At 41.9% G+C, this 26,063-nt stretch overlaps 1 protein-coding gene across 1 annotated transcript; it reads right to left on the bottom strand.

Moving 5' to 3' along the window:
• Positions 1 to 1,286: 1,286 nt before the first annotated feature.
• Positions 1,287 to 24,525, bottom strand: plppr3a (phospholipid phosphatase related 3a). The gene is made up of 9 exons (XM_008399175.2): positions 23,816 to 24,525; positions 16,928 to 17,031; positions 16,452 to 16,637; positions 15,393 to 15,522; positions 13,905 to 14,100; positions 12,116 to 12,173; positions 9,072 to 9,245; positions 7,456 to 8,289; positions 1,287 to 6,399 (listed from the first exon to the last, which is right to left on the bottom strand). The coding sequence occupies exons 2-9, from the start codon at positions 17,006 to 17,008 to the stop codon at positions 5,410 to 5,412; spliced, it is 2,649 nt and encodes an 882-aa protein (XP_008397397.1). The 5' UTR covers positions 17,009 to 17,031; positions 23,816 to 24,525; the 3' UTR covers positions 1,287 to 5,409.
• Positions 24,526 to 26,063: the final 1,538 nt, after the last annotated feature.

Genomic DNA, 26,063 nt, shown 5'->3' with positions numbered 1-26,063 from the left:
AAATAGACACATGGCTCAGTCTCCATTTTCTGTTCTGTTGCCTCCTGTAGTCACATATCCATGCACACTTGTTGTGTGGCAGTTTCTGGGCCACCAATGAAAGGAGGTTGGGGGAGCTGGGGAGTGGAAAGGACGACATTGAGAGAAAGGGCTGCTGGCTTGCCGAGTGTGAGTCATGGACAGACTGACTGTCCTCGGGCCTTGGTACACCATCTGCCCCCCCCCACTACCTCTACGGCCTCATCACACAGCTCATTGCTCCACAATGTTGGATGCACACACAAATATGCATATGAGCGAAGACAGACGCGTTCAAAGAAAAAAAAAAAACCGACACACATTTTAAGCGCCACATGCAGTGTCTCTCAAAGGCATCCGATCTCTGTTTTATTGGGATTTTCTGTGGTTCATTAACACAAAGTGTGAGCTGCATGATAGTCCTCCGTGTTTACTATGACACCCCTAATTGAAATCCTGTAGAATCAGTTGCTTATTGACGCCACCTAAACAGTAAATAGCCCACTTGTGTATAATTTAGTCTGGGTAGAACCTTAATACAGAGTAATACTGAAGGAAAACGGTTTAGTGGCTGCAAAACAAAAGAACGTCAAATACTGCACTACAGCCAGAGCTAGAAATCAAGGCATGTTCATTTATTTTGGCCCAGTCAAAGTCCAGACATAAATCTAATTTTGTATTTGTGTTAATACCTCAAAATGTCTGCGCAGAGATACTTTAAATCCAATTTGACTGAGCTTGAGCAATTTGATGTGCCACACTCGTATGTTCCTTTACTTTTCACTTAAAGTTTTATTTTCAAACCACTTAACCATTTATCTTGCATTTGTTGGTCTATCACATAAAGTCAAAGTAAGCAATATTTGTGGCTTTGACAAAAAAAAAAAAAAAACAACTTCTGGGAATTTTCCCCCCCATTCTTTTCTAAAACATAAGAGACCTCAGACAATGTTTGTTTTATTATAGACAATTCGCTTAGGACCGACCAACAACGTAGAAGAATTCATTTCAGAAACTTGACACTAGACCGTGCAGAGAGAGAGAGAAAGAGAGAAATGCTGTACTGTGCTTCTTCTACATTTGCTACACACATTTGTGTGTGTTCAAGTGTGGAATGAGGAAGAAAGTTCTCTTAACATAAGAATCGATGAGGAAGATCCTTTTCATCGGAGTGGCGGTAAACGCCGCCATGGCATCGACCTCACTCGCTATTTTGAGCACTGCCTCATGAACTCCACGCATTGTTTTCAAGCACCACGAGATCAACCCTCAGTTAAGCAGACATTATTTTTTTTATTCAACAAAGTTATCAATGTTACACATCACCACAGATAGAAAACATTAGCCCATAAAAGAGGACTTTTAAATAATAATAATAGTATTAATAATATTAAGTAATTTCAAATATCTTACAGTCAAACTGGGCTCAAAGCTGTAGCATATTCACCAGAGGATTATTCTTTCAAAAAGGTTTAAGTACTAAAAAAACACACACTCTTACACACATGCAGCACAAAGTGACAGGCAACTTAACTACCGGCTCATCGTCTGAGAAGCACCTCTAAAAGAACACACAACTTGTGTCATTTAACAGAACCTCTTCCTAGGACAACTTTACAAAACCAGTTTATTTACCTTTTGGGTTTTTAGGGGTGAGCAGGTGGACAACGATGTCACCCGTCGTCGAGTCTTGTGTTTTGAAAAAGTACAATCAAATTAGTGGCCAAAATGAACCACGTGTGATTAAATGAGAAATCTTCTGTCTTGAAAAAAAGGAAAAACTTTATACAAGATATAAACGGACAAAAAGGTGTTGGGGTAGTTTAAAAGGAGCACCAAGAAGTTGTGCAAATCTTCCTTTTCTTATAGGCAAAGGACATGTGTCATACTTACTAGCACTCTGTGGTAAAGATATGCCTTAAGATAAATAAATTTTTTACTGCAGTAGAATAATCTCACAGTGAAAAGTTGAGACAATGCCAACATTTAGTATGAACCCAATTATTCAGTGGGGAGGGGAGGCAGACAAAATCATGAGTAGCACGGTTATTAGAACCCAAACCATTCCTATAAAATAACTATTGATGTTTTTTTCCAACCTGGTCAGACTTTCTAGGAACCTTTCATTAAATATTCATAACTTCCTGTTTCCATGAAATGTAAATATGATGTGACACATCACCTATTAGATGCTATCTACAAGACAAATTAATATTTGTGGGGAATGCCAGGAAATGGTTATAATTTCTACCATCACTAGCATAAACTTGTGGAGTTTGTGAAATTGTAAGACTTTAACTGGGACCTGACTATTCTTTGGTTTGATGAAAGAAACATTAGCTTCATTAAACATGGAAATGATGTTAGGAATGGTGACCAGCGAACGTGTAACTTTGGATTTCTAATTCTAATTTTCAGTGCGAGATTCTGCTACCGCATTGCGACACATCTTTACCAAGGGTCCATTCATTTAGACTGTTTATTGTGCAGCTGACAAAATAAATTACAGAAATCCTTAATCATAAATTTTTTTTAACTAATAAAAAAAAACAACCTTTAAATATTTTTTCTTGCCCTACGACATAATTAGACAATTTTTTGTGTTAGTTTGTATTTACCTTTTTGTCTTGTAATTAAGTGTATTACAGGACCTAATGGCTAAAACTAAAGGGTTGTCAGGAACACAAAAATGAATCTTTTCAATGGCAAAAAAAAAAAATTATTGACGAGCTAAACCTTTAGTGTTACCTTGAATTTTGTTTAGAGCTTTCAAATATTTTTTTGAATATATTAATATTTTGGGGCTTTGAGGGATTAACACAGTGATCAATGTTGCTTAATATTTGATGAGGGGCAAAATGAATACATTTGAAGTATTTTCAGGAAATATCTGTTAATTTATTGTTTTAGTTCTCCTGGGTTTAAAGCTAAATGGCTATTTTACCCATCAATCTCAGCAGTACAAGCAGCAATAATTCCACTTAGCGTCATAATTTAACTTCAAGATAAACAAGTAAACTTAATACTACATGTTTTACACAAGTTTCTCATTTTAATCAGACAATGTTTTGTGAAAGAACTCTCTTACATTATTAAATTCTCTCGGCGCCAAAGAAGCTTGGAAATTTAAATTTAAATATTCCTTTTAACCCAGCCTTACAACCACAGACCTCAACCGACACGTCCTTTTCTGCAGCGGTGCATGGAAATGCGTCTACTTTCAGACAGTGAGTCTGCCATTGGAGAAATTTGACAGTTTTCTGTCGAATCCCTCCAGAGCTCAGGTAGATCAAAGGATTTCGTCCATCGACTAACGTTATTTGAGAGGGATTCTTCTCGTTATGTCTTATGTTGAAGGCGTATTTACATCGGCATAGCTTCTACAAAAGTAGAAATACGAAAATCACCCAGACTGAGCACCAGACCCTGGTGCTTTGTATGGTTTCAAAACCTTCGCTATAGCTACCTATGGGGCTAAAACAGCAGCCATTTGATTAGACGTTTCTGTCATGTATCATTTTACTTGGCTCTAAGCAAGAAAGTCACATTCTGCTACCCAGAAAATGTGGGAATCACTATAGTAACCAGGGACACCAAATATACTAAGAGGAACCGTGAAAGAAGGATAAAAGAAAAAAGGACTTTCACAGTATAGCTTTTCTAAAATAAAAAAAGGCTCCTCATCTTTGAAATGTTAGATTGCCATAAAAGCAGGATTCAAATTCTCAGTGGGATTCAACCATCAATAAAAAAAATGCTTTAAAATAAAGGTTACACATCTGGTTTAAAATAAGAGCCTGGATTTATCAGAAAAGATTATTTCTAAAGAAAATTGCCAAGGGGACAAAGTTGGTGATGGAAGAATGATTGGATTTGTGATGCAAAACAAATAAAAAAAGAGGAATTTAATACAACCTGATTATTTCAACGTCTTCTTCTGAATCCCTCAATGACATGAACTTTGAAGATCAAAGTCCTTCAAAAGCGCAGAAAAAAATGGAAATGAGTGTGACTCCCCAGAAGAAAATTAAGAGAATTCATTTAAAATTCCTTGCGGCTCCCAAAGAGCAATCTCACCTGTATGTTTTATTAAAAAAGAAAAAAGTGATGGTGTGATAACTAAAAGGCTAACAAGAGTGACAATCACTCATAGCCCACAAAAGGTGAATGACAGTTGACAACAGTCCAGTTTGACAAAGTTGTAAATGAACACATTTGAGTATTCCTGAAGAGCTCTCCTGGGTAATATATCTAAAAAAAAACATTTTACAAACGGATAACTCCGGAGTTGTTTTGAAAAGTGTGTCCTTGTTAATCTGTGAAACTTGCGCAATGCAACCCTCCATCTGCTTCAGACGTGCTGGATGGGAAGGTTAGCTTCGCTGGCTTGAGCGACTTTGACACTTCAACGGGGGACGCGGTTGAGAAGCGTACGCTGGCATGGGTTCATAAACAAAACGCTCATCTACGTTCCGTGTTTCGGCTTCAATCTTCAATCCGTGGCGAGTTTCGCTCGCTGAAAAGTCCCACCGTGCCGAGTGCCCCTGCTGCACTTTTCATTTTAGAAGAGATTCTCTTTCCATTCCACCGCCTCTAATGTTCACAGCCATAATCCATTCAGTGACGTCCGTATAGGAGGTTGCCCAGCGGTGCATGATCCTATTTATACTCACCTCTCCTTCCTAAGTCGAGCATCTCTGGTGCATGCTGATACACCTGCTTGGCATCAAAAAGACAATGCCCTCACTTTCAAGCCTTTGTGAGCTGTAGTTAATACTCCTAAACCTGTGATTAAATTTGCTGAATTGGCCGTATTCTCTGCTGTACGGTGCATTGGAACAAGAGTGTTTCAGCTGGATAAAAAGAGATCACAGGAAAACCTCAAATGGCTGCTCTGGTTTCAGATGAGCATGCATTGCCTGTAGTTGTTTTCTCAGTCTCCTCCCTAGGGGAACTTCATTTAGCAAATCCCACACCATCCATTGTGATATCTCTTTCTCAGCTCCTTCTTTTGAACCCGTCCTTAAAGAAACTCCAGAGATGCTAACAAAACTGGAGGCAAAAGCACAAGCAGGCTTCACTTTTTTTTGCCTTTCCGTCTTGTTTTCCTTCATTCTCTCTTTCCTCGTCTCAGTCTCGGCTGGTGCTGTAAGCGAGAGAGACGAGGAAAAACAGCCACCCCGCTGTGTTTTTTTTTTTTAAGCAGCAAGACCTCCTTACAGTCCTGGGCTCCCTCGGTGGCTCCAAAACTTTTTGTCGTTTTTCAGAAGTTGGAAATCTCTGCTGACCTGTTGCAGCCTGGTTTCTTGTAATGCCTTCCTCAGTTCTGTCATTTCAAGTACAATGTCTAATGTTGACACAATGTCTGTTGTCTTCCCCGCCTCTCCCCAACTATAACATCCTCTCATTCTGCATGGCCTTGTAGTAGTGCTCCTGCTCGGCGTGGCTGCGGGACGACACAGAGGGCCGGCGGGGCAGGGTGGAGGAGCGGGATAGGGCCTGGCCGTGGCCGTCCATCAGCAGGTCAGGGTGGGGTGGAGGGGGAAGCATGCCGGAGTGGGAAGGGTGGGGGGGAAGAGGCATGGACGAGGAGGGAAGAGGAGGAGGAGGTAGCGGAGAGGCAGATGGGTGAGGAGGTGGAGGCATCTGGTTGGATAAAGGGTGAGGATGCATTTGTGAGGAGGAATGGTGAGAAGGGGGGGGCATTTGCAAGGAGGACGGATGAGGAGGTGGGGGCATTTGGGAGGAAGATGGGTGAGGGGGTAGGGGCATGTGAGGAGAGCTAGAATGAGGAGGAGGTGGAGGCATGGGAGTAGGACCTGAGTGTGGAGGCGGAGGCAACGGGGAAGGGGATGGAGGTGGTGGAAGAAGGGAGGAAGACAACTGAGGCGGAGGAAGCAGAGGCGAGGAGGCCGTGGGAAGGGGTGGCGGAGGCAGCTCCACTCCCAGCCCCACCCCCACCTCTGCACTCCCGCTGGTTGTGGAAGAGCCGAGCGAGTCAGTTTTCCCCGGCAGCGTCCGGTAGTCCCTGTAGTGGCAGACGTTGTCCTGCCGCTGCAGAGCCATGCGGTGCTTGTCGCCCGACGCGTCAGCACTCATCATGTTGCCGCTGATGGTGTTCCTCCACTCCCACGGCTTGCCGTTGCTGGCTGACACGCGCACAACCGGGTGGTGGGGGGCGTGAGCGTCGATGGTGACGATGCTCCCGCTGCCGGCGACGCTCCCCGGGTTGCTGCCGGTGCAGCTGTCTCGATCGGACGGGATGCGGTAGTACGGCGATTCAGAGCAGTTGGAGCCACCGCCTGAGGAGGAACCCCCTTCTGATGTCTTGGCCGACGAAGTGGTTCCTCCGTGACCCTGCTGCTTCGACATGGCTATGACCTGCAGGAAGTGGCAGGAGTCAAAGTATAAACTATATGATGACAGCAACATGTTACAATTACAGTCTTTATGAGGGAATAACTGAGAAAACTACTCGGGCAAATTGTTTCCTTCAGTGTTTGGCTTTGATTACTGCCTAAATAAATCATAGTTATTTAGTTTGTCCAGCATCTGGCAGTAAAATCATTGGATTTCTTATGGTAGACCAAAAAGGAGCACATAATTGTGAAACGAGAAATGATTGATAACTTTTTGCAAATGATCCCATAAAGACATACAAGTTTGTAGATCCAATGTGACACGATCTATAACATTTTAAGGTGGCCTCTGTATTTATGAAAATTGGAATTTTGCCATTTGGGTGGTACTATGGAAAACATCATTTTCCATAGTTCCATGGTGGTACTATGGAAAACATCATTTTCCATAGTACCACCCAAAAAAATGCGACACACTGCCATTTTGTAGCACAATCAACTAACTGTTAACTTCGACATATATCTCAAACATATCTTGACTTCGCAAATTGACGCCTTAAAACTGAGCCTCTGTCTTTAAGAGGCACCTACTTTCCGCTTTCAGCATGTCATCACAACAATGCTCCGTTAAGATGCCATATACAACTGTTCTTAGGAGCACCAGTGTGAAAAGTAGGTTTTTATGGCGAGCTCTGCAGATGCAGTTCAATCAGGTGTTTGCTAACTGCCGCTGCCGCTAGTCTGGAGGAACTGAGTGAGGAAGGAGGGATGCTCTGTAAGGCGAACGCTCAGCTGGAGAATGAGCTCCAAGAAGGAGTTTTGTAGAAGTAGGCTGCGCTTTGTATGAGCAAACAATTAGGTACCGCGGAATGGTTACTACAGGAAATTCAAAGATTCCTTACCTATATATGAAAGAATCAAAGGAGCGGCTCAAGGTATGTTTGAGACAAGGGAATAATATTATGACATGACATAAAACTAAAAAAGAAAAAAAAAGATTCTACACAATTCTTTGTAGAATCTCTGTAGAAAGTGGGGTTTAAGACGCATAAAAAGAGTTTTCTAGCATCTTTCTCACCTGAGTGACTCTCTGCTGGCTGGGAAGCTGGTTGGGGTGCGTATTGGGAACCCTGGGAGTCGACACCGCGATCGGTCCTGATCCAGGCTCTTTCACACTTCCTCCCTCTGTGAGTGACAACCACTTGGCTCTTGTTTTGGCACTCTTGGGGGAAACGGGTGGAGGCCGCGAGGCCTCTTCGGGGATGTGAACCAGCGGCGGTGCCACGACCATCCTTGCCGTTGCCGGCGCAGCAGTAACGCTGCTGGCCTGCACCGTCGGGTAAAGAGAAGAAGGCATCCCCTTGCTCTCTCCTTCCCCTGCAGCCGCCCCGCCGCTGCCTCCTCTGTCCCTTTCGTCGTCTCCCTCGTCTTCGTCTCTGGAGCTCTGGCTGCGGAGCTCCAGTGAGCGCTGCTTCCACTCGGACACCAGCTGCCGGGACCTCTGGGGATCGAAGGGCACGTGGAAGGTCATGTGGCGCTGCGTGACGACTGGCTCGTCGGATGGGGAGATGGGGCTGTTGCCATTTGCGACTCTGGGTAAGGTGTTGCTGAAGGTTACCATGGTTTCCTTGCCCATGGGGCCACGTGTTGCCAGGAGCTCCACATCGGCGCTGGCTCGTTTCAGCGAGGCCAGGGACGCCTTGTCCCTCCTCACCTTACTGCGGGCTCCGGACCCCAGCCCGGCCCCCAGCTCCTCCCTGCTCTCTGACACCCTGGGAGTCTTCCTGTACAGGGAATCGTGGCTCCGCTGGGTCAATACCCTAAGCCCGTCCTTGTGATGAACCGATGTCAGCCTCTGCAAAGAGGGAGAATCTTCCTCTGATGCTTTAAAATTTCCAACTGCGTACACAGCCTAACAGACACAGGGTGGAGTGAGAAAAAATAATGAGACGGAAGTATTATACATATTAAATAATGAGTGTGAAAGCATCTTTAATGTGTTTTGGATGTTTTTCTATTAGTGCGGAGAGTGTACGTGAATAGCTGTCTCTTCCTATTTTTGCTATGCCTAAGGTCAGTTTAAATCACTGCCTTTCCCTCCCTTTCCTTCACTCCTTAAACGTCAGAAATCGCTCCCCCTTTCAAAAAGTGAGAGACTAGAGAAAGAGAGAAGCGTGGAAATTGGCAACGACAAGTTTTCTTAAAACGGAGTGTGAAATTCTTCAGAGAATCTTTATCGGATTATTTATTCTCTCTCTTCCCCTCCTTAATAGAAGTAGCTATAAATAGCATGTGGAAAAAAAAAATGCCGAGAAAAAAATATGGAAGCCACACAGGGAGAGGGGAAGTGGTGCAAAAATCAAGAATTTGTTAGCACGTGCTGTGACATTCTTCAAAGAAAGACAATACAACAATTTAACAGATTAATAATAATAATAATTTTTTTTTTTTACCATTCTGCATATTGACTCTTACATACACTTTGGAGGAGAAACTAGCTCCTAAATGAGAAGCTAACAACTTTTTATGTTGAAATTTAATGAAAAAAAAAGAAAAGAAAGATGATTTCATAAAACAGATCAAAATGATTGACCCCTGCTTCCATTTGCTTTGGCTCTAAATAGTCTGAAGCGCGACAGGAACCGCGCTTCATGCGTGCGTCGCACCGACCCGGGTGCTCTTCTCTCAACTCACCAGATAGACTCCGATGCCAGCTCCTATGAGGTACCCCACGTAGACGTCTATCGGGTGACTGCGGTGCTGCGTTATCTGAGTCAGGCCAGCGAGGCCTGCGGCCATGCAGAAGGCGAACACCAGCAGGGGCTTCAGCAGCTTAGTTGTGCTATTGATGCTGGTATTGAAGTACATCTGTGGGGAGAGAGACAGGCACGGATCGGCAAAAGACAGAGAGTTCAGACATGTTGGGGGATCAAGAGGCAGTTTGACACACTTTATTTAAAAAAATGTTTTCACATTTATTCAGGTTTTTTTTTTGGGGGGGCGGGGGGGGATTTCGTGCGAAAGTAGCACATAAATGTGAAGTGAAATGAAACGGACGTGTGGTTTTCAATGTATTCTGTCCCCTTTACTCTGACACTTGCAAATAAAACAGGATGTCAGGGCAGTAATTTGTACTGTTGACACTGTGATAAACATGATGATAAAATCTATTTATTACTTATTTTTTAGGTAGCTGTGCATTTACATGACAGCCCCACAAACAACTAAGGTGCACAAAGTAAGTCTATTTTTAAATTTGCTTGTATTTATTGATGCTTTTTTATTGAACAAACGGTGGAGAAAATAGTAAAATTATCAATCCCGACAATAAAGACAGTTTTCGGGTGTCTTAAAAGTCATTAATCTATCACAGTAATGATATGTCAGATTTCTTATTGTGATAAGTAATTTCTCACAATACATGATAAACAATACGACACATGCCCACCCTTAGACCAATTTATGAGAAACGTCTCCAGAAACACAAACTGTTGACTAATTGGAGCTGAACTGGGTTAGTTAATCACATAAATTATGTGGTTGTAATGAGACAAAATATGAAACAAAATATAGGGCACGAATAACCAGCGAAACATGACTTAATAAAAAAGATGATGTTGCTTCTGATAGGGTTTAGCTAGTAGGAAAAGGAATGGCGTGCGCACAGTTGAACAGTTTGACATCTTTTGACAGAAACGGAGTTGATGAGTGAGCAGGAAAGGGAAAAAACCCCCCCAAAAAACAAGAATATATTTTTCGCTGCATTCACATTTCCAGCATGCCTACTGCATTTTGATTGCATAAAATAGAAGACAGTTGAGTGACAGAATGGCAGGCTTTGCAAAAAAAAAAGCACCCTATTTTAACAAGCTTGTCCACAGGCCACTGAGCAGAAAAAAATCCTACTCTTCATAGGAAGAGGGAAAACCTGTCAGCGATGAGAAATTTCTCCTTACATCCCATATAGATTTACTCAAAATATGTTTGTGTGTTAGGAGATTTATCTCTTGCCTCTTCGTTTGTTCATAATCTTAGAATGTGGCAAAAAAAAAAGCTTTTTGAGAATTGAACAAAGGAATAAATGCATATCATTAATTGAGGAAAAAATACCTATGAGAGCACAGATTAGACGGCAAGCAACTCTTTTCCTCCTTACTGTCTTGCAACAGATGTCAGTCAGCGAGTTTTAATGAGGACACACAGGATCCAGTGATGCAGCAGTTATATAGCCACTGATGAGGATGAGTGTGTGTGTGTGTGTGTGTGTTTGTGTGTGTGCAGATGGGATGGTGTTGCAATGATGAAAAACAACGATACTTTGCAGCACAGTACAGACGCATCAAGACACACTAACCAATATTCACCAAAGATGAATGAAATAATCAACTTTGAAAACCAAAATCAGGTCACTGGTTCTTTCTATTTTTAGAGACACGCCTATAGATATCATGTGGTTATATGCGTGGTGGACCAATTGGAAAGGTAAAAATCCTGCTTTTTTCTGATCAGTGAATGCATCATACCTACTATAAACCAATGTCAATGTTTAAGGGCAAAGTCAGAGAGGCTACAAAAGATAGAAGGAATCCAGAAAGAAAAAAAATATATATATTTTTTACAGACGCATCTTGCCAGATCCTTCAGGCCACTGCTTTTAAAATGTCAACTAATAAGAGAAAGCAAGATTGCTTTGTTTTTATCGTTTTGCAGAATCTTAATTGTATCTGTAAGGGAATATGCTGGATTTGGAAACGTTGTGAATCTTTTGAAACTCTCACTGTTGAGGCAAGACTTCACTTATGCACACACACACAGAGGCTTATTTTCAAAGTTGGTAACACTGACTGTGCTAATTTCACTCTTTGCTAGAACACTTTGAAAATATCCCATCTGTCATCATTCAGTCTGTTTTGAGATAATACTGAAACGCGTGACTGCAGAGCCGAGTAACACAGTCAGCGTCCTCTCTCAGACATTGTGACTTCTTTTATTGCAGAAAACATTAGCATGTCTTGAACTGGTACAGCATACATCTACATATTGAGGTGTGTTAAGCAAAAAAAAAAAAAGAGAGAATGAGCTGTTCTCTGTCATGTAAATCAGTAAATATGCTGTACTTGTTCTTAGCTGAGTTTTATTTATAGATACCTCTGTATACTGCATTGATCATTAGTGATGCAGTGAGGAAGCTCTATATGTTTGAGATGCTTTAGATCAAATCATTGTTTTAATTTACTACAGAATATTGTTAATCCAGTTGAATCTTCAAATCATCCACTACTTGGTTCTTATTCATAACTCTTCAAGCCTTTGATTCTTCAAGTCAAAGGTTTGCAGAATCCATTCTAGGTATCTGGCCATAAAAACTCTGATCAGTGAAACTCAAAGATTTTGTGTATGATTTAAAAGATATGAACTTTTATTTTTACATAATTGGTAAAAAAGTAAAATATCTATTTTGTCAAGCGTTGGTGAAACGGAGAAGAAAAGTACAGTCACGGCTGACCGCATGTTGTTCCGTGTGGATTTCCAATGTGTCACTTTGGATTTTACACACACACACACACACACACACACACACACACACACACACACACACACACACACACACACACACACACACACACAAAAACTAATATAAACAGAGTATTTTTCTGAGTATTTTTCCAGGATTATGAATAAGCATCCATCCACAGACACATCATGCTAGTAGAATCTTAGTAAGTTGAATTGCTTACAGAGATATAAACAGCTGCGAAGCCAGACAGCGTAGCATGCTGGGATGGAAAGGTTTTCCTACAGGAAAAGAACAGGAAAATTAGAAGTGGAAAATTAAAGATAGATGTTATTAAGCCTTTTTTTTACTTGTACTTTCCTAAGAATTTAGGTGACAAATGCAAAGTAGGGTATAATTGGTAAGTGGAAGGAAAACAACGATGGTTTTGCGAGCAAAAATCTGAAATTGCGGTCTGCAATTATATTCAACCTTACTATGGTACCCCTAAATAAAATCCAGTCCAACCAACTGCCTTTAAAAGATACCCAGCAAAACATTAATATCTCAGTATAAATTCATCTGCTTCCTGTTAGGGATAATGTTTCAGGAGTCTAGAGCAGGGTTGGGTTATAAAACAATGTCACAAGCTGTTCAACGTCCAAAAACAAAAAGAGCATGGCACGTTGTCAAACCTACACAGACATGGCCGTTTGCCTAAACTGATACACCAGGAGGTGCATAAATCAGAGGAACATCCAAACGAACCATTGGTAACTCTGGAGGAACTGCAGAGGTCAGCAGCTCAGGTAGGAGAATATTTTGATAGGACAGCTATTCGTCATGCACGGCCCGACTTTTACGGAAGAGTAGCTGGAACAAATCTTTAGCTTGAGCAGGGAAGCAGGTCAGAGTTCATGGAAAGATGTGTTAGATGACATAGTTAAATATATGGTAATCCTGGAAGGACTAATCCTTCTCTTTTATTCTTTCCAAACAACGCTCAACCATTGTTCATGTGTTGAAATGGCCTAGTCAAAGCCCTGATCTATTTAGAATCTGCGGCAAGGCTTGGGAGACGGATGCCAGGAAATTCATGTAATGTAAATGACATTTATGTTATTTACATTTAATTTAGTCTGACTTGTCTTGAACAATTTTACAAAAAATAGAACGTCCAAAAATGTCAGTCTTTGGGTCGTTGCTGGTACAGACAGAAGACTTACAGATATTGTTGCGGGTTGTTTAAGACCACACCACACTTTTCAGAATTGTACATGTAAACAAAAATTCTGAATTTGTTTTAAAGGTGCAATACGTGACACGGAAACTTGCTTCGCCTGTCCTAATGAATGCCCTCGGATTCTAGCTCCATTAACCACGGATGTGGCACACCGGGGTACGTAAGCGGAATTGAATCTGTCTGAGGTGAGACATCAATGCTTCTTATATTTAAAAAAAAAACAACAAAAAAACAAAGTGTTTCATAGAGATAATTTTTACACATCTTCGTCAATTTCTTCCTCCGCCTCTCAAAACCACTCGCTCCGTCCCACCGTCCCTGGCGACAAAAGGTAATAATAGAAAACGTGTCGTCCTATGCAAAACAGCTACGTCTGTAGGTATTTTAATAACGACTCCCCTGGAGAGGAGAAGCACTCGCATACACACTTGTAATACAGTTACTGGGATTATCCCTGTATCAGTGCCGCTAAGCTGTGATCATTCCTGTGTACGGATCTAATATGCCTTTCACACCGACTTGCTGGAGCTTGTTTGTCTGATCCCCTCTACAGAGCATCTTGTAGCTGCAAACCTGAATCCAAAATGCCCCTCCTGAACACAACCACAGGCAAATTTTTACTGAAACATTAAGTTTTTTTTTTTATTTCAAGTTTCATTTCATGAAATCCGAAACAAATAAACAGCTCTGGCTATTCTAATGCCAGTTGTATTCTTGCAAGGCGTGTTAAAATACTAAATGAACACATGTTTAATATTATATACATAAATATAAGCACTTTTTTTTTTACCTTGCTGACATGATTGCATATTGATCTTTCCCCATGCAGATGTCTTGAGTGATGTAGGCGTTGTTGTCACATGACACCCCCGGAGCCGTGTAATTGGGCTGGCACACGGTGAGGAAGAAAGGGGCGTGATAACCGGTAGCCAACTGGATGACATCTGTCACCAGGGCTGTTGCCAGGAGACCGAACACATGAACACCTGAGGGAGAGAAAGAGAGGCAACGGAGGTGAATGCAGCTTCAGCGAATGAACCGAAAAAAACAACAAAACAAACACCCAATGCCTTCCTCAAACACAGAGCGGTTCATTTCTGAGACATGTGTTGCAGTGAAGGGGGAAAAAACCCAGCGTGAATTTGCAGCAACCTGAAGTGACACCATAAGCTGTCAGTCTGATGCATTTTTACGCTCTCACACACACACACACACGCATGCACGCACACACACATACGCAGGCAGAGAAATGCGGGAAAGTGAATTAATTACTCTTTTGGCTTCAAAGCTCAAAGTTTGCCTTGGGTATTTCATTATCTCAGCTTCTTAAGTCGGTTTCATTTTAAGTCACCCTTCATTTAATGTCTGTAATTAGCTTATTTCTTTACTTTGAAAATCGAAATGAAGTCGGGAGTCACTGGGAACTTTGGATCACAGTAAAATTGTCGCTCTATAAAGAAGGCTCAGCTGAACTTGGATAACCGCAGCCTGAAGTACGTATGAAAACTTTCGTGATTTTTGAAAATAAGAAGTGGGCTCACAAGTTGGCGTCGACTGCGAGTTTTCTTTCATCCAAACAGGGGGAACATCCCAAAAGCTACGCAGACACATAAACTAACAACAATATTAGTTGAAATGCTCTGCAGCAGCTTGCACCTCAACAACATGTCTTCCGTAATTCCTGTCCAATATTTGGCCTTTCTGCTTGAAAAAGACTGCTGAGTTTCCTTTAAAGTGGTTGGCTTTTTTAGCGTGGATGCAAATACACTACAATATGTAAGTAAGAGCAACGTTTTTTTTGGGAGGGGAAATTGGTTACAATTCACTTCATCTTTATGTGGGAAAAAATTTTTTTGAATGAAATAAGTTGACAAAAAGTTTCAAATGTGTGAATAACAATCTGTGCCGGTAAAAGACATTATTTTCAATGTATATGCATATTTAAACTTTATGTCAGACAGAATCTAATGAATGAACAACTAATTTATGCTGAAGCTGTGAACCTGGTCCAGAATAGACAGGTGATAAAATATAATTGGAAATTGATTCATTGCAATGTGACTAAACTAGTTTTTTCTAATGAGCTCCTACAATCCAACAGTAATTATACCAAATCTTGATTGCTACAGTGACTCTCGCTAAGTCACATTTAACTGAGTATTAGTGGAAGTTTGTATAAATATACAAATTTTGACCAGTGTGGATTGAGTGTAAATTCCCAGTAAACTCATTGTAGCTTGTTTGTGACTTCTAAACGGGCCTGGAGGCCGGGACGTACCGACAAAGCGCACGGTCCTGCGCAGGAACGAGTTGAAGCTGCAGCCTCCGGCGTTTATGCTTCCCTCCGACTTGGGGCAGGTCTTCAGTTTGGACTGCATGCAGTACATCACCGCCTCCCCCAACATGATCTACGGCCAGCAATGAAGAGAAGCGGAAAAGATTGGCTTTTTCAGCTGCTTGCATTTTGCGAGACAGGAAGAGCAGAGTGGAACAAACACAAGCGTGGAGTAAAAGTGTTAAAGTGCTATTCACGTCAGGTAGAGATGTCTGTGATTTTGATCTACCGTGGGAAGGTACGGCGGGGTGAAAGCAGAGCAAGGTGCTATCGAACAGTGATCACTTCCAGTCAGAGTGACAAATGATCGCTGCTCGTTTCCATGCTGCTGATGGATTACGGTAGTGTGTGTTGGTGTTTACCAATTTGGGGGGGGCATGGAGTGACTTATAATGTGTAATGGAAATCTGGATGTTTATCAATCTAAACGTCGATGTTGCATTAGAGAGGGCAGACTAAATTTGCTAGACATTTGCCTATTTGTGCGACTTTTGTATTTCACTGGAATTTGCACGAGGTTTAGGAAACTCTACAGTAGTAAGACGTTGGTGCTGTGAGGTGAACTGGAGGTCTGTGTACAGCTGAGCAACATCTGCACAACATGAATCCATTACATTTATTTTAGACACAAACCCACCAAGAATATCTGCTCAGAAAGCACATTGGCATGCTTTAGATTACTCATAGGTGCTTGACAGAGTAGCTAGTAACATGAAATTTCACAACTAATTAGTCATATTTCATGCATGTGTAAAGAAAAAAAAGTGTTGCTTTTGCTTCAACAGGACAGGAAACAAATTTATAAAGGACAATCCGAACCAAATCGTGTAGCACAAAAATAACACTGAAAACTAAATACATGGTTTATGGTGAAACACAGCAGTGGCAGCATCATGCAGTGAGATTGCCTTTCGCTACCAGATGCAGAGTTTCCTTTCCCCTCAACTTTGCAAATATAACACGACGAGCTGCTTTGTGTTGAAAGTCGCGAGACGGACTTACGGAAGCGGCTGGGCCGGCAAACGCCAAACTCAGCAGCATCAGCAGAGGGATGAGCTCATCTCCAGTCTCCACGTAAGGCATGGAGAGGTCGCGGTCATGGCAACGGAAGCCCACCATCGCCGGGGAAAGGACATCTGTCAACTCCAGGAAGTACAGAGACACCAAGGAGGACAGGACAATGGGGAGCTGGACGGGAATGTGTCGACACACACACACACGTTAATTCACAACACGTAAAACAAAACCAAGGACAACAACTGACAGGCATTTGATTTATTTTGTTGGAGTGGAGTAAGTTATCGAATGTTTCATTTTAGCTGCATGCACACACAACACACGTGTAAGAAAAGCTCAGATATTGGTTTAAGGTCGAAATGTTTAAGCCAGAAATATACAGAGGTGACAATTTCAATAAAAATATATAAGAACTGTTGCATTTCAACAATAATTATTTCATATTCCCAACTTATCCGTACCTCCACAAAATAAAAACACGGCAGCAGAGTCATGCTGTCTTTGGGTGGTTTCTTCTTGGCTTTGGTTTTGGGAGACGTCATCTTGGGGTGGGACCAGTCGCAACCTGTTTGGGACGACATTGCAAACGGTTATCTGCTGGAATGTCCGGAGGACTTTGGCTTATTTTTCTAATTGTTGAAAATTTTGCCTTCCTGTTCCCTTCCCAACCAACGTAAGAGTTGGACATCCCCATGGTGTTTAGACTTGGATATAACTCTCAGAGCAAATGCGCACGCCAATGCTCAGTTCTCTCGAGATTGTACCAAAGGGAGAACAAGACATAATGCGGTCGACAATTTCCTTCCTGATATCTTGTCCAACCATGCAAAAACACATTCAAACCTATTGGCAAACTTATTGAGTTTAACAATATTATTTTAAGGCATAGCAATGTTTGTGTATGTAAACTGCATTTGTAAAAGGGAGGAGAAAAAATGACTAAGAAACTGTCAGCCATTATTGTGGCTTTTAGGAAATGGAAACAGTTTTCACGCTGTGAGAAAACGGGACATGCCTTTTGATACAGCGGATCATCATCCATTTGATGTGATACTGTTGTTACTGCAACATAGACACATGACCGACGAACACTGTTGTGTTGGGATGCTTAGCAGCGAGTGTGTGTTTGCAGTACCTGGAGCTGCTTTATAATCAAAAGACATTCTAGCTGTTTTGGTTCTTCAAAGCAGGAAGCATTTCAACAACCCAGCAGCTGTTTAGCCCAAATTTATCTTCCACACACACACTCGCATACACACAGACATATATATATATATATATATACACACAGTATGGTGTCTTCAGTAACTTTAAGGGATGCAGAAGGCCTCCGAGAGAGGAAACGGCCAGAGGCACAGATGGAAAGTCAAACAGAGTTAAATATTCACAGTTCTCCCTACAGCTCCCTCTTCCTCCCAATACCTTCCTTCCCATCCTGTTGATTTCTTCCTTTCTGTATCTGTCAATCTCCCTGCCTCACACATCTCCTTGTCCCATATTTTTAAGTAGTTTCGCTACTTCTCATTCACGTACCATCTGCTCTACGTTGATTTCACCTGATTTCTTCATATCTGATTTCATTTTGCTAACACTTTCCACCTGACCTCTTTCCCCCTCTCGGTGTTATTTCTCCTCCGGTTTATCCTCACTCTCGCAACGTTAGCTGTGCCAAATATGTCTGACGGACTATTTTTGGGGCGGTATTACTTTTTGTGCAAGTTTTCATACCTCTAGAAATTACTTTATTGGGATTTTATGCAGTAAGCCAACACAAAGTACTACATAACTCCAAAGTAGTTATCCCCCCAATGTACTTTGGAACAACCTTTTCCTCCAAGAGTTGCAGCTTTTACCTACTTTAAGCCATGTATTGTTTGAAAAATAGGTCTGGCCTTTGACTAGGCCATTCTAACTACTAAACTACCACATAATTGCAAAGTATTCAGCCTCCTTGAGTCAATACTTTGGAACATTTTTCCCCATTGAGAACCGAAAGTTCTGTATATGTCTCTGTTAGCTTTGCCCATTTATAGACTTTTACCCCATTATTCTTTACAAGACAGGTCTTTGATTAGGCCATTCTGACTTGTTTTATTCAATTTTTTATCTACCTTTCTTCATCATTACATCTTTCCCTTTTTTGTCATTCTTCACCTCTCTATGCCCGACTACGTTTCATAGCCATCATCCTTCGGTTTTCTTTTCCCATCATCGTTTCTTTGGCAAGATAAGAGACCCTGACCCTGAGGCGTTGTGATGCACCGAGAATCAAATACTTCTCCCATCTAATTTCCATGACTCCTGGAAACGTGCCGGAGAGGGGAGGAAGAACAGGACCGAGATAAGTACACATCAAAAGAGAAGCATGCACATTTGGAGGTCGAGGGGAAGTTGACAAAAGGGACTGGAATTAGAAACGGAGAAGATGCCGTGAAGGAAGAGATTCCAGTTCGGCTGAAAGAAGCTTAGCAAGATGCTGAGGACGGGGTCTCACTCCCACTAGCCGCTTGGTCTCAGTGACCTACTCCAGTCAGCATTTAAACCTCATCCTAACTCAGATTTCACACACACGCGCGCGCGCGCACACACACACACACACACACACACATAGAATGAGCTCAAGGCTCAGAGAAAGGGGGTCGTTTATCTATCACGCCAGCATTCGTCCTCTGGGATACATCACATGAGTAAGTGGCTGGAGCTGATGTACACTCATGCTTGCAAACATCATGAAAGTGTTTGGATAGGGCTGTACTGTAAGCAGTCTGTATGCATTGTGCCTGTCCATGTGTGAACGAGGTGAGCAAGGCAGCGGCGGTGGTGGTGAAACGCAGCGTATGGATGCGTCCGGCAAAGCAAGCAAGAAGCGCATGTTGCAGAATAACGTGAAGATTTAACGTCGATACCAAACATACGGATGGCTTCCGATGTCAAGAATAACCCAGCTTCAACAGAATATCAGTTGAAATTGATAGACATAAATTGAAATTTATGTCTGTTTAGTAGAGAACTGGCAAATGTGATCCAATATCAGAGTTCGACATGATACTGTTGTTGGGTTGGATATTGGGTTGAGGTTACCAAACCGGAGAACATGGTCGTTGTGTTGCTGGACGTCACATTTTGATTGATTTCATTCAGGACATTTAAGCTATCAGCTCAACAAATGCTGCACACTCAAAAAGACTTTTTTATTATAATAATTTTTTTTTATTTTTATAAATTGCCCCAAAAACCAGAAGAAGAAAAGTTTCAAATCTATTAACAGATGAACTTTTCAGAACTGGCAGTTCATTTAAGCGTTGAACATACACGCGTGGTGTGTCATGGACGCCTCCTGGCAGTGGAGACCCTGGAGAAATGAACCACCTTCTGCAGAGCAATTTCAGTGTTTGAAGGAGGGAAAATGCTAAATAAATGCGTGTGTTTTGTGCAAACATTCAGAGCAGTGAAAGTTATTTCAAACAGAAAACTCCAGAGCGCTGCAGGGAGCAAGTGGAATAGTAATTGATTGCAAAAAAAAAAGTTTTCATTAAATATTTCAATTTTTTACCTCAATCTAGCAATTCAACTTTGGCACAATGTAGGAAATATTTCAATGTACATGGAGACGCTGTGCCAGCACCGCTAATGATGCTAACAACAAAGTAAATGTATTTCTTGGCATTGTTTGATTGAAATAGAAATCTACTATTCTCTGAAGTTGATTAGGGCTAGCTTAAAAAAAACAAAAAACATTTTGACGGAAATTCCAGATTTTCATACAAGATGTTAAATGCTGCAAAAAAATGAACTCGGCTCTGATCAGGATCTTGTGGGAGCAGCTGTGGTGGGAGGACTGGAGGCGGCTCCAGCAGTTTACTGCTTATGAAAGTTACAGAACATATAGCGTTGTTTTTTGCTGACGTTATCAAAATTTCAAAAATCCGTAGTGGCAGACATTAATAAAGAAGTTTAGGTTAAATATTTCAATTTTTTTTAATATATATTTTTTAATGTTTAATAAATATCAGATAAAAGCTGCAGACTGACGGAAATGTATCAAGCTTCTGCACAACACAACTTATCAAGTACATTTTTTGGTATTTTTGTTTAACTGTTACAATTCCCAGAATATAGTCTGTTAAAGAAAAAGAAGCTATCAATAAATAAAGCTGAAATGCAAAGTAAAAAGCGATAAACATTTGGGGCACACGAGAAGCCCGCACGTAAATTACGCTTAAAAAAAACTTAAATTGGTGTTAACGAATAAAAGTTTTTTATGATTGGAGCAATTCAAGTTTTAGATGACTGAAGCGCGTGTTTGCTAATATTTTCTATTCCGCTAATATGGTTGCATTTTTATGAAGTCCTGTGAAAACCCTCACAAAAATATTAAAGTTAAAAAAAGGGAAATAAATAGGCCTGTAGTAAAAGTCAAGACTGCTAACTACTATCTAAACGTTGGAAATGAGTTATGATTCTGTGCCGGACAGGTATTTACGAAGCTAGCTGCTGTCTTTATTTAGAAAAAAGAAGGCTTAAGTTCTTGACAAACCTTAGTTTATATTCAGGCGAACGTACCTGTTTGAGATTTTTTTTCTTTCATATTAACTTCTCAGATTTTCATGCGTGCTTATTTACTAAAAGAAAAATACGAAATGCAGCTTGTGACATCACGCTGCAATAGGTCTGCTCTACTTTAATGAACGTGACCTTTTAAGTGAGTGAAAGAAAAAAAAAAAAAACCATCAAATCCAAGTCAATTACCTGACATTTATGCTACCGGATAAAAAGAAAGATGGTTGATCACAGATCATTTGTTGAACATTTCACGGTCAAAAAGCGATTAAGATGAAGCATTTTATTATTTCTTTGTGAGCATGGTTCACAGTTTTTTGCTGGTTTAAAATTGCGAGACATCAATAATCTTCAGATTCCAGTTTTCAAACTGCTCTAGCCGTCCTAATGTGTGGCCTACACTCATGATGTTGGTAACATTTACGAGATTTTTATTGCTCTTTTGGATAAAAAAACCCAAAACAAAACAAAAAAATCGCCCACATTATTAGACAAAAGGAGGATGTCATCTGTTGTCATTTCAGAATCATCAAACCCAAATATTACTTGTTTTGAATTTCAGGTTATGGGTTATTTCTTTCCACCCGCTCTTAAGGCTGCCTTCATGCTAGAAATCAGCCACTTTATCCAATTTTTGAACCGTAAACAAAACCCAGCTATTTTTATCTCGTCAGTTCTTTTGAATAGCAAGGCAAAAGAAAAAAAAATCAGGAGCTCTTTTACGGTTTTGCAGGACATAGACTGGGTCCCGTTGGGGGATAGTGCATGTGCTATTACAGATCAATACAGACTTGTTTTCAGTGATCACTTTTATCCTTTGATGAAGCATTTATTTCCCGGCGGGAGTGGCGACCTCCGAGATGAATGTTCCCTTCCGTCGGTTCAGTTAAGTGTTTTAATGAGCACGAAAATGACATTAGTCACATTCTACGCCCATCAAAATCATTACGTCCGAGCTAACCTGACCACCAGTGCAAAAACCTTTAATCAGGATATGTCGCATGGTTTCCACCCCACACAATGACTGGAGAATGTCGATGAAGGGAAGAATGCTGCTCCAGCTCTCTGGGCTTAAAAATCCATTCGAAGCTGCATTATCATTATTATTTCAATAGATTTTGGGAAACGATATCTAAAAACAATAACAAGTGAGGATCTGTTTTTTTTTTTTTTTTTAGGAAATGGAGAAACCTAAACAAGCCTAAAATCAGACAGACTAAGCAGTTGTTAATTTGTATAATAAAAGCATTCGCATGAGGGAATTTCACTTTGCGCACCACTACACGTTTATTTCCATGTTATGTGCACTTAACGTAACTGAGCATCCACACACGTATTGAACCTTATCGATACATTGTGGGACGAGACCCAGGCTAGCGCGACTCATCCATGGGATACGGTGGATCAGGAAACACAAAAAGCAGCCAAACACCAACGAAAGCTGGCAACCTGGCGCGGGACGGCAGGCCAGAGGTTCCCTGCAGAAGATAGCGAGGGGAGCCAAACTTCACAAACTGCTGCCATCTCAAAAGCGACGCCATCAGCCTCCAGACCACGCCAGACTGCTACACAGCTATGACCCCTGAAGAGAGCAGACTGCTCAGGAATAAAGTGTTGGTGAGACATAAAGGAGGATTCGGTTGTTAAACCACACCCCGAGCTTTTAACGTCTTATAGAGCATTGTTCAATTTACCGTCCAAAATGTCATAGAAACCATACTGAGACGTGGAAATCGTTAGGTAGCTATGGATGAGCAGCAGACATACACAGCTCAGGTGGGAGTATTAGTTGTGCACGCCATAAAACCGGGTTCAAAATAAGAATAAAAGATGAATGCCCTAAAACGCAAGTCCAATTTGCAGTTTATGTGGAGCCTATGAATATGTGGAAAAGGATGCCTGGGTATGATAAGACCAGAATTACTCTGCCTACATGTGGCAGGTTGCAACACACAATAAAACATGGTGGTGACAGCGTCATGCTGAAAGGATCCTTATCTTTGACACAGAGCTAAATGCAGGATAATCTTTGATGGGAAAAGAAAGAAAAAACTGTTATATGATACAAAAGACCGGGGCGGCGGTTCCCCTTTCAGCAGGATAAGGACCTTAAACATGGAGCCACTGCTGCCTGCAAAGGAATGCTTTACCTTGCAACAAAAACATATTCTAAAATGTGATCCTTTTCTTTCCACTATCGCTACTTCATGATTCTCAAACGTCTACAATCGCAATAAAAATACACTGGACGTTTGTGCTTGTGTTGTGACAAATTGTGAAAAAAAAGTTTAAGCGGAATCCATTAGAAATGCCTCTTAACTCTCACATGGACCTAAAGGGGCCTTCCATTAGTCCTGAGGAGGAGGGAACACCCAACTTAATTCACAGACTGAGGAGGGGGAAAAAAAATGCTGAACCCTCGTGCTTACTCGTTTTTGTCCTGATTAATATGAGTGCAGAATTATCACGCCGATTGCATCTTTTCTAGAGGGATTCAGTATGTTCAATTTGCTTTGATTGCTCTGGGGGTTTTTTTTGTCCCCCCCCCCCAAAAAAAAAAAAAAAAATCAGTGTTTTAAACATGAGCATTTCACATCTACCTCTCCAACAACAGAAAAAAAAATAAAAATAAAAAATAAGCAGACCGCCTCAGATCATCAGTTACAGAAACGTGAAAGCCATGTGCTGATTGTCCGCCTCTCACCTCCTTGCGCCGGGGAGGAGAGAGGCAGCCCGCCCGCCTGCCTGCTGTGTAAATCCACGCGGAGGGGACGGAAGGCTTTACTCACCTCTATCCCGGGGGCTCCGTGAATTCACCGAGTCCCGTCGCCCCCTTCCCCCCCGGCGTGGCCGCGCGTGCTGCTCCAGTTTTGCCGTCGCGCCGCCTCTGCTAATCCATCCTCCGGCTTCCTCTCGAGTCACCCCGAAATTCCAAACACTCCACCGGGGATAAGGGGTGCGAGGCTATTCTGGGATCACGGAAGAAGGAGACGGAGAGACGGGAGGGTGGGAGGGAAGAGGGGATGGTGGCGTGGCCACAGGAGGAGCAGGGATGAGGCGAGGAGAGGAGATGAGAGGAGGGATGCTGATGGTGGAAAAGTCCCAGTTTTGACGCACTTGCTCCTGGTAACAGGCTCCTCTTGCATTCCGCTTCCTGGCTATGGAGAGAGGTGAGACTCTCACGCGCTCACCCGGTCCGCCTTCTTCTCACCTGCGGGCTTCCATACATCCAGCAGAAGCTGTTGCTGGTGAATAAAATGCATCCATGTAATTTAAAATAATAATAAAAACAATTTAAAAAAAGAAGAAGAAGGAATTTTATAAGCTCAGCATCCGTCACAGGGTTTCTCAGCATGCACACATAAACACACAAAGGGGTTGAGGAGGTGTGTGTGTGTGTGTTATTGGTGATGGTAGTGGGGGGTTACTGAGGGAGGAGAGAGAGTTGCGGTGTGTGTGTGCGTGTGTGTGTGTGTGTGTGTGCTTATGGTGGGGGGAGGAGACAGTCTGGTCCACGCTTCTCTGCCGAATTCCTGTTTCGGGGGGCGACACAAACAAAGGGGTTGATTTTTGGAATGTGAACCTCATGTGCGCATGTGCCTGTGCGACTGTGTGTACATGTTTGCACGAGCAGCCGACGCGCAGAAAGTGAAGACGTGTGTGTTTGGAGATAAACTCATGTCCGAGCAAAAAGCTCGTTTGTCACACAGCACTACACCTGAACCCCAGTGCTTTCATTTAAACGACCCGTGACGTCTAGCAACCGTCACCCGCAGATGAAGGTTCACGTGCGTCTTTGCCTTTTGTTTACTCTGAAGGGTGTGGCGGGCGGTTTGACCACGGTGGTGCGTTTAGATCACCCCGGAATCCAATAATTCCCCCCCGCAAACGCAGCCTCTTCTGACTCATGTCGAATGAATGACGCTGCGGTAATTAACATCAAAGAGTCTCGCTTGCACGTGCGCACGAGCAAAAATGGTCGGCGTGCGCATTTTTGGTGCTTTCAGAAGATGCTCTCTGTGAGAGATCTATAACCTCTGCGCTCACTGTGATGAATTATTAATGCGGCTTTTAAAGCGAGGCTTAAACATTTCCATTTGGAGCCCCAGTTTACCCCCGTATTCAGTTTCCCCCGCAATGTCAGCAAGTGAGAAAGCCGTGACACGTTCAGGGGACACACGAGTCCAATGTTAACACGTGTGTATTGGAAATGTATTAATACCCCATATCTCAAAGTTTAGTATATTTAATGTAGATTTTATGTGACAGACCAACACAAATAACCATGACTAATACAGCTTACACATACAAATCAGAAAATTGTGGTAGCCCCGCCCCTTTACTTAATACTTTGATACAACTAAATAAAATAATTTGCTGTCAGAAGTCCCCAATTTTTTTTTAATTGATCCCTCTTTGTGTGATTTAACCTCGGAATAAATCCAGAAAAGTTTTTTTCCTATCAAGTTGTGGAGAAGTTTTAACAGGGTTAGGTTTTAAAACTATCTCCCCAGCTATGGGCATATCACAATTCCATCCCATCATCTGAAAATGGTAAGAGTATGACACATCTGCAAACCTAACAAACCTAAAGTCAAGGGATGCATTAGCATTAATCACAGAATCAGAAAGCAATAAAAGGTCCTGCTAAGTTTGGTCTCATCTGACTAAAACGTCTGGCCTACATCCAGGTGCGTGGTGAAAAACGGACTCTGCAAGTCACCCTGAACACATCATCCTCTCAGTAACACTTGATTATGACAGCATCATACTGTAGGAACTCTTTTCTCTTCAGGGAAAGGGAACTTATCTAGAATTGGTGGGCAGATAGATGGAGCTCAGCAGAAGTCAGTCCTAGAAAAAAAACGTGTTAAAGGTTGGAAAGAACATAAATCCCAGCAGGAATGACCCTGAACACCCAGACTGAGCTGCTATGGAACGGCTTACTTTGAAGCATATTCATGTGTTAGACTGGCCCAGTCAAAGACCATACCCAAAATGACTTGGAGCAGCAGCTGTCGCTAAAGGGTTTCCACA

The sequence above is a fragment of the Poecilia reticulata genome, linkage group LG22 (assembly GCF_000633615.1).
Source record: "Poecilia reticulata strain Guanapo linkage group LG22, Guppy_female_1.0+MT, whole genome shotgun sequence".
Classification (NCBI taxonomy): domain Eukaryota; kingdom Metazoa; phylum Chordata; class Actinopteri; order Cyprinodontiformes; family Poeciliidae; genus Poecilia; species Poecilia reticulata.
This window is presented reverse-complemented; position numbering and strand designations above follow the sequence as displayed.

Excerpts from the sequence above, each read along its gene's own strand:
- plppr3a (XM_008399175.2), bottom strand. The coding sequence starts at position 17,008 with ATGACGTCTCCCAAAACCAAAGCCAAGAAGAAACCACCCAAAGACAGC. Across the intron at positions 9,246-12,115 it reads TCGCAGCTGTTTATATCTCT|ATGTACTTCAATACCAGCAT; the intron begins GTAAGCAATTCA and ends CTCTCCCCACAG. Across the intron at positions 8,290-9,071 it reads CTGGCATCGGAGTCTATCTG|GCTGTGTACGCAGTTGGAAA; the intron begins GTGAGTTGAGAG and ends TGTGTCTGTTAG.